Below are 9,054 nucleotides of genomic sequence, written 5' to 3'. Positions count from 1 at the left end.
TTCTCTTGCCCTTTAGATCTAAGATGGCGGGCTTCAAGTAAGCGGCGCATGGCAGTAACTGCATTCGCCGCACACACCTTTCAGTCTTATGGTACTGCATAACCTGTTGATAGGACATGTACATTGACCTGCAAAACCAGGTGTACAGGACACCGGCCGGCCAATGCACTGCCTGTATAGGCCGGTCATGCAGAACCTGTGCAGGCCGGTGTCCTATTTACAGAATGATAACTCTGCAGTATCTGTGTAGGCCGGTGATGCAGACCCTTGCAGGCCGATGCCTCAGCCAGATCATGATATCTCTGCACTACCTGTATAGGCCGGTCATGCAGAACCCTTGCAGGCCGGTGTCCTATATACAGAATGATATCTCTGCAGTATCTGTGTAGGCCGGTGATGCAGACCCTTGCAGGCCGATGCCTCAGCCAAATCATAATATCTCTACACTCCCTGTATATGCTGGTGATGCAGAACCCTTACAGGCCAATGCTCCATATAGAAAATATATCTTTTGCTGATGATGTAGGACCCCTGCAGGTTCATGCCTCATATAGAGAATGATATTTCTATGCTACTTATATAGGTCAAACCAGAATATTGAAGTAGATCTGGCCAACCTGCACCCTCAATATTTATGCAGGCTGTCCTAAATGCTCTAATATCAAATGAGATTCCATACAGGAGTAGGTCTAGCCAACCTCACTCATGTAATAAAACATATATCTCATATGGGATAATATAAACGGTGACTGAACAAAAAACAAAAATACAGTCTACTTACACTCCTTATCTCGTATGGGATAGTATAAATGGTGACTAAAATAAGTAGCATAGAAATAGCATTTTCTATATGAGGCATGAACCTGCAGGGGTCCTACATCTATCCCATATGAGATATATCTTTTGTTACATGCGTGAGGTTGGCTAGACCTACTCCTGTATGGAATCTCATTTGATATTAGAGCATTTAGGACAGCCTGCATAAATATTGAGGTCTACCTACACTCCTTATCTCATATGGGATAATATAAATGGTGACTGAATAAAAAATAAAAATACAGTCTACATATACTCCTTACAGGTGACTAGTGAAGCTGGCTTAATGAGCCAATATGTTATTGATAGGCCGGCCGCCCATGGCCTACATACTGCACAGACTGGCTGGCCCAATGGGCCAATATGTTATTGATAGGCCGGCCGCCCATGCTTCACATACTGCATGGACTGACTGGCCCAATGGGCCAATATGTTATTGATAGGCCGGCCGCCCATGCTTCACATACTGCATGGACTGACTGGCCCAATGGGCCAATATGTTATTGATAGGCCGGCCGCCCATGCTTCACATACTGCATGGACTGACTGGCCCAATAGGCCAATATGTTATCAGTAGCCCGGCCGGCCATGTCCTACATACTGCATAGACCGGGTGGCCCAAAGGCCCAAAAAGTGTTCAGTGGGGCGGCCGCCCCTGTTCTACATCCCGTATAGGGCAGCTGGCCCACTAGGCCAATATAATACCAGTAGGTCGGCCGGCCATGGCCTACATGCTGCACAGACTGGCTGGCCAATAGTCCAATAAGGTATCAGTGGGTCGGTCATTCCATTTATGCATCCTGCTAAAGTATTGTCAGTGCTAACATCAATGTTACTCAAAAAGACATGAAAATTCAAGTGTATTTGACAACAAACTGCAAGAAGGGGATTCTAAGGTATTGTGCTAATGATGATGTCTCAGTTCTTAAACTTCTTTGAAGCTGCTCTGTCTCTGGTAGAGCGACGAGGAGGATCAGGAGGAGCAGATGTCTTCACCTTTTTCATGACTGAATCATCCACATCTGTTGCTGGGCGTTTACCCTTCCCTTTTCCTCCAGTGTTAGTACTGCTTGCCTTCTTTGATGTGGCAGCCCTCTGATTAGCCACCCTCTTCTCCTCAGCCACCCTCTTCTCCTCAGCCACCCTCTTTTCCTCAGCCACCTTTGCCTGCTCTGCCTCCCTCCTCTCTTTCACCTGCCTTTGTTCTCCAGACGCCTCTTTTGTTCTCCAGACGCCTCATGTGAACTTCTTCCCCCACTGTCATCTGCTTCTCATTACCATCTGGCAGCATTGCGTCCACCTTCACCTGGATTCTGATAATGGCCTCTTCAACCTTGTCCCCCACCTCGAAGCCAAGGATGGAGTCGCCCAAATATTGAGGCACATCATCTCCAGCCTCATCTGCTTCATACTCCTGAGCGCGGCAACACTCACGAATGAGGAGTCCAAGGCCCAGGACAACAATCATACCCAAACCACGAGATTTGATGACATAGTTGCCTAGTTCCTCCAAAGCGACAGAGGAAGCCTGAATATCACTGTGCATATTTTGAGGTAGATATGCCTCAGACCAAGTCCAAGATGCCCAGACAGGCAGATGTTGCTTCCTAGCCTTGCCCTTAGGATCAGGAGTTTGCTTTCAAAAAATAGTCAATTTTAATGCTGTTATCACAAATGTAGTGAATTATACATACTGTCTTGGAGAGTTTTTGAACTGTGGCCAACAGACGAGAATATGATGGGAGGGTAGAGAGGGATTGAAGATAACCGACTGTGTCACCACCCATATGGAATTTCGGGCAGGAATCGGAAAGAGATGGGGTGTGGCTTTCCAAGTCATCCTCTTCGTCAGAAGAACCATTGGCTTGGGGGGCCTTCTTCAGTACCTCGTCCTCATCTGATGATACTTCGACATATTTTGGGTTCTTCCTTGATTTTTTACTTACATCCCCCTTCTTAGCCAGTGAATCATAGAAGTCGCCTTCCTTATACCCAACGAACCGGACAATTGGTTCATTACGGTTAGCACGATATTTCCAAAGTGAAAAAATCATACTGATGGCTTCCTTCTGCAGGTGAGAAGGATCCTTGATGACGACATTTCGAGGGATACAGTCCATGTCAAGGTAATGGTCTGGATCTTGGGTAATATGACCCCAGGGGACTGCAGCCCTAGGGTTGTTTGAGATGACCGCTGTTGAATGTAAGCGGTCAGAAAAATACAGTACTTCGAAAATAGAAATGAATCACCATAAGCCTTTTGAAATACCTTTCGTACGACCTTCTGCTGGTTCTTGAGCATGAGAGATTCAAAGCCTGTCGGTAGGCAAGGATAGCCCTCATCGTCTACCTCCACTGTTAAATCGGGCAACTTCTCATCTTCCTCGTCAGATTGGTCCTCAGCGTCTAAGCCTGTTGCTAGATCATTAGCAATTAAATAAATTACTGTATCCAAGACTTACTATACTCGGCTTCATTCAGCCAGTCAGCAAGTCGGTCTTGGGACTCTCCAGCCCATTTCTTGTTGTCTTTGGTAGCCAGAGTAAAAGTTTTCTTCGCCTTCCTGGGACAGGATTCCCAACTAAACCAATAGATTGTCAATGGTAATGTCAATGGGAAAAAAATAACACTGACATGGTTGTTCCAGGCATTTTCCCCTCCCCTCGATCATGAGCTACGAGCATCACAACATGTAAACCCATGGTTCTTCCTGCCATCTTTATGAAGTCCTCCATGATTTTCTTCTGGTGTCGGCTGCGGTATCTGTAGATACACATGAGTTTTTCCTAAATATAGCAATGTAGTGTTAAAAAAATACCTGTCCTTGGCGTCGGAAAGAGCACCTTCCTGGTTCCACTTTTCTGCCACAAGTCTGAGCTCCTCATGTACATCTGGTGACAGGGCATTGTACCAGGACCGGACCAGCTTTGTCCTTGTCCCCATGGACCTTAGGTCAGAGGTGTCACGGTGCTTCTTGTCATACTCCCCAATTTCTTCTTTGAACAACTTCTGAGCGACATCAAAAGGAGAGAATTCGGTCTTGAATGCTGCAGCATCCAGAGGCTTGTCATCCTGACGGCCTTTGACCATATCTACAGTGATGATGCCTGCACCAGATGTGAGTTTATGAGCTCCCTCGATGATTTTTTGCTCGAGATCGCGGTCCTCGTCATCCTCCAGAAAACGCAAGTAATATGTACGGATAGCCTATAAAATTAGATTAATATAGACAAAGAGACTGGAAGCTCACCTTCCGAATGTTATTGCCTGGAAGCATAGTCGAAGCATCCTTGGCCTGGTCACTTTCAAGTATGGCATCTTTGATGCTTTTGAGGATTTTTGCCCTCTCAGCAGGGTTTCCTCTAGCTGAGACATAGGAAATCTTGTGCTCATCCAAAACAGCCTTGAATACATGTGTCCAGTCAGCCATTGTATGCAAAAATCTTGAGAATGGAGGCCGGTATAAGTTTGCAGAATGTGTAACCAGTACCAACTCACTTGACAACAGATCAACAAACCATGTCACATGATCAAAACACGGTCACATGCTCATCAGGTGACTATCTTGAGGTCACATGATTCAAATAACCAGCACAAAATCACCCAAGTATAAATCTGACCGACTCACAAATTCAATGACATTAGCTTATATACCAAATCTCAAGATTCAGACACCAAACAAATGATTACTCAAACTCAGAACAATGATAACATGAAGCAAAGTACAAAGTAAGACAGATATTCAAGAAAAATATGTAAATCAAGCCAACTGTGTCTCCAATGGAATATCCAACCAAGTACTACCATTCTTCCTACCAGAATAAAGTACTGTGGACCCTGGTGGCTGAGAGAATGTATGGCTTACATTGCAAGAGTCATTTTTGCACTCAAAAATATAAGCCTTGTCCTTGCTGCCTTTGACATAGGCGGACCTCCAAGAATTAGCCCAACCACACCCACTGCATTGGATAGGCAGGCGGTAGCCCCAAGGACGGAACTCCACATTAGCCCATGCAAACCTAGAGCAAGTGAGGGCGCCCTCCTTGACAGGTGTCAGCAGATAAATGTCAGAGTGGCGACCAAGGTCACAGGCTTGTGCGAGCATATCCTTGAATGCTAAACGAAGTGGGCAACGTCCAATGAGAACCCTCTCTGTGAACGCAATGAGCAAGTGCGAGGCGAAAGAGGGCTGAAACCGAGGAGCATTGAATGCGATGGTACCGGTTAATTTGTGTCTGTAGGAACATTAGATAATGTCAAATAAACGGAAAAAAAAAACTCACCGGACAACAGCCTCTTGCAAGCCATGGAATGAGTCCAAGTTGGTGACAAGGTGGCCACAACAGAACATCCAGAGGTAGGATTCCTGGGCGGCATCAATGAGAGTTTGCCAGGGTTGGAGAATTATTTCCAAGAACTGTAAAAAGGGTCACTTATTGGCGCACTATGAAAGGAAAAAAAAAAAAAACTCACATCATTGACCGGAGTGCTGATATAGCCCTCTGAGGCATCATCCTCATACCCAGTAAAAGGGTCTCCAAAATCCTCATCAGTGTGAGTAGAGATGCCAATCACAACACGCTCCCAGACAAAGGACTTCTTCAAACCTTTCATTATCTTCTGGATGTTGTTGCGGTAGGCGGGAAGCTTGGCATCAGTGCCAATGTCATAGTAGACGTTGAGATACTGGATGCGGTCGCCAGTATAGTCAGGGCTTGAGGAAGGAATGAGCAAACTCCATAGGGCTACCAGCCAATGTGAAGTCGACGAGGATGAGGTGAATGAAAATGACTGTGGCCGCCGAAATTTCGCCTCGCTCAGACACCTCAAGCGCGCCATTGATGGGTAAGAACCTGTCCAAGACCGGAAGGTGGTTGGCGTTATAGAAACCCTGTTATCAATGAGGGGTGAACAAAAACATAAAATAAAATCAAAAAACTCACAAAGTAGGCGCCTGCCTTGTTCCATCTTGATGTGGCAACAAATGCACCGGAAAGAGATGTTGTCCTGCAGGACTGTGGTCTCTAAGTCAGGCAGGCAGCTGCAGGCAGAGCCTGCACACAACTCTGGGACACAGAGCTGCACATGAAGAGAGTATTCTCTTCATAGCGCCCTGCACCATCCCTGCAGACTATGCAATACTAAAAGGAAGAAAGATAAAGCACATTAGTAACTAGATTAGTGAGAAAATGGACGCACCTCATTGTGAACACTTGTATTTGCCAAGTCCCCACCTCCCATAGGCAAGGTGGCCTTGGCAGCGGTCAAAGCCTTCAGAAGAGAGAAAGATAAAGTGAATCAGCAAATACAAGACAGAAAAAGTAAGACGCACCTTATAATGAGCATCTCTCTTCTCAATGTCCCCACCTCCCACAGGCTTGACCTTGGAGGCGGTCAAAGCCTTCCTTCTCCGGCTATCCACTCCAGAAGTCCGGGTGCTTGAGATGTTGAGGAGGACGCGTGGGGCTGAGCCGCCAGTGGATTTCTTGGCGGTGTTCTTGGTGCGGACCATAGCGGGTGACAAGAGCTGGTATTGTAGTTAGTATTAGCATAGAAATAGAATAAAGAAAACTCACATGACTTAAGAGACACGTGGACAAAAGAGACGCGTCAGCAAAAGAGACGCGTTGAGAAAACAAACACGTCAGCAAAAGAGACACGTGGGCAAAAACAAACAAAAGACACTCACATGATCAAAGAGACGCGTTGACAAGAGAGAGAAGAGACTTAGACAAAAGAAACAAGTCGAAAAACCAACCAAACATGCACGTGACTTCCACCGGCCAAGTCCGACAACCAGTAGAATTGAGCGCGGGAACATTTGGTACAAACAACAACAAATCAACAAACAATACTTCAACCATCAACCTTGTTCCCACGGTTCGTCTTTCTCAACTTCAACAAACAATACTTCAACCATCAACCTTGTTCCCACGGTTCGTCTTTCTCAACTTCAACCATGTTTCCACTTCGTCCCATAACCCATATATATTACACTATTACACCTTTCTTCCTTATCTTTTTGTACCTGTCCTTTGGCCACTTGCAGACTGCAGCTGCAAGTGTTCAAAGGCAGTGTTACATCAACTTTTTACCGCTCTCAGTAAGTAATGTTAAGTCATATGATTTGTAGTACTGACTTGGTTTTTTTTTATTTTGACAGCTGGCGCGCTATCAAGCTTTTGATAGCGCGCCTTAAGGTCAGTCCTTTCTCTTGGTTCTTGATTGACTTTGTTTTAGTTCTTCTTGGCCAACCATGTCCCCAGGGACTGGCGCCTCTAACCCTTTGTTTTTTTAGTTCTTCCTGGCCAACCATGTCCCCAGGGACTGGCGCCTTTACTTTGGGATCTGGGGGTTGTGTTCCTGGCCAACCATGTCCCCAGGGACTGGCGCCTTGGACTTTGGGATCTGGGGGTTGTGTTCCTGGCCAACCATGTCCCCAGGGACTGGCGCCTTGGACTTTGGGATCTGGGGGATATGCTCTTGGCCAACCATGTCCCTAGGGACTGGCGCCTTTACTTTTGTCCAGTTTTTATGCCTACTCACCTCTCTTTCAGATTTTCCGCCTGCCTTGTTAAGCCCCCTTATTTCTTCTTCTACAAATATACCGCACTAACTACATTTTTTTCTCTAGCTTTCTATGACACTTTCTTGCTTTGCGCCTGTCTGGTTGAGTGGGTTTTTTCTTTTCTTCTTTCAATCATACTCTACCACTAACCGCATTTCTTTCTCTAGCTTTCTATATCAGTTTTCCTTGGTTATGTTTCAAACTGGTAAGCGCCGGTTTAATATTCAATATCATACTGACTTCCACTACATTAGATTATTAGTTACTGCGCATTTTTCTTATATTTTGTACTCTAGGGTGCAAGGCTTGGATGGAGAGGGCCCCTCCATCCTTGTCTTGCATCACTTACATTAGTCTTTTGTCTTTCTTTATTTTTGCCAACCTTGTACACTTTAGTGAAGCCATAGCGCAAATGTATTGCCCTTTATGGGTATTTTAATGTCATGTGATCCTTAATTTTTTGCCAAAAATAAATGTCACGTGATCGTGAGAGTGCACCTTGTAGGGTATCTTGAGATTATATCTGTCTAATGGCGACTGATACTGGGTGCATCATGGTCATTGTTGCGTTTTTCCTTCATCATCGCCCGGTATCCCAAAACATGAGCCCATGTCAGTACCACCACTATACAAACACTGTATAGTGATGGCGACTGATAGGGTGCATCATGGTCCTTGTTGCGTTTTTCCTATTGCCACTTATACACCCATTTTCTCCCTTCTCCATATCTCAGTGTTGTCAGTAACGGTGAGTTTATTTACCAGGACTATCTATACCCTATGCTTCACTTACTGCATTATCATCCATATGTTGCAGCGCTGTCAGTAACGGTGAGTTTATTTACCAGGACTATCTATACCCTACAGCATCATTACTTCGGATTTGGTAATGTTTTACAGTCAAAGATCAAGTCTTCTAACCGTCACTTTTAATTAGATTAAATCTTTCTTTTCACCTTCAATCACTCTACCTCTACACCAGCATACGATGCTTGTTGACCAAGACGCAAACAAGGTGAGTACATTATATTATATATTGACATTTTCTACACTATCATAGGATATGGTCGTGTTCACCCTTGATGAGGAGCATCCTATGCTCGTCGACCCAGACGTCTCAACAAATGTGAGTACATTATATTTTATTTTGCGGCTATATATTGACATTTTCTACACTATCATAGGATATGGCCATCTTCACCCTTGATGAGGAGCATCCTATGCTCGTCGACCCAGATGACTCAACAAATGTGAGTACATTATATTATATTTTGCGGCTATATATTGACACTTTCTACACTATCATAGGATATGGCCATCTTCACCCTTGATGAGGAGCATGTCGTGAATATTGACAAGGATGAGATTATGGTATAGGAAGGCATTTGGAGAGATCATGGTATAGGAAGGCATTTGGATGTGAACAATGTAATGTACTAGTGCTATCATAGCTATCTTACCACCACTTCATTTTTTTTCCCCATCTATCAGAGTGTAGTCCCCTAACATATTCCCTTTCTACATATCATCTGCTCCTTCTACTGCGCTCGGTTTATAACCCATCTATCAGAGTGTAGTCCCCTAACATATTCCCTTTCTACATATCATCTGCTCCTTCTACTGCGCTCGGTTTATAACCCATCTATCAGAGTGTAGTCCCTTAACATATT

The 9,054-nt window shown here is 44.8% G+C and overlaps 2 protein-coding genes across 2 annotated transcripts; one reads left to right on the top strand and one right to left on the bottom strand.

Moving 5' to 3' along the window:
* Nucleotides 1-1,734: 1,734 nt before the first annotated feature.
* On the bottom strand, nt 1,735-6,328 carry DEU56DRAFT_920536 (uncharacterized protein; the record flags this gene model as incomplete). The annotated part of the gene is made up of 15 exons (XM_041358484.1): nt 1,735-2,033; nt 2,095-2,452; nt 2,511-3,010; nt 3,067-3,228; nt 3,279-3,379; nt 3,451-3,579; nt 3,635-4,023; nt 4,067-4,219; nt 4,682-5,051; nt 5,100-5,233; nt 5,290-5,707; nt 5,760-5,831; nt 5,902-5,957; nt 6,016-6,087; nt 6,149-6,328. 15 exons carry the CDS (start codon nt 6,326-6,328, stop codon nt 1,735-1,737), a joined length of 3,393 nt encoding a protein of 1,130 aa, XP_041200534.1.
* Nucleotides 6,329-7,059: 731 nt separating this feature from the next.
* Nucleotides 7,060-7,773, top strand: DEU56DRAFT_844708 (uncharacterized protein). Its single transcript, XM_041355114.1, has 3 exons — nt 7,060-7,154; nt 7,215-7,490; nt 7,552-7,773. The coding sequence occupies exons 2-3, from the start codon at nt 7,294-7,296 to the stop codon at nt 7,736-7,738; spliced, it is 384 nt and encodes a 127-aa protein (XP_041200533.1). The 5' UTR covers nt 7,060-7,154; nt 7,215-7,293; the 3' UTR covers nt 7,739-7,773.
* Nucleotides 7,774-9,054: the final 1,281 nt, after the last annotated feature.

The sequence above is a fragment of the Suillus clintonianus genome, assembly GCF_016758775.1.
Source record: "Suillus clintonianus strain FC179 chromosome Unknown DEU56scaffold_266, whole genome shotgun sequence".
NCBI lineage: Eukaryota > Fungi > Basidiomycota > Agaricomycetes > Boletales > Suillaceae > Suillus > Suillus clintonianus.
This window is presented reverse-complemented; position numbering and strand designations above follow the sequence as displayed.

Coding starts and splice junctions, on each gene's coding strand:
- DEU56DRAFT_844708 (XM_041355114.1), top strand. CDS start 7,294: ATGCTCTTGGCCAACCATGTCCCTAGGGACTGGCGCCTTTACTTTTGT. Junction 7,491..7,551: donor CTTTGCGCCTGTCTGGTTGA/GTGGGTTTTTTC, acceptor TTCTTTCTCTAG/CTTTCTATATCAGTTTTCCT.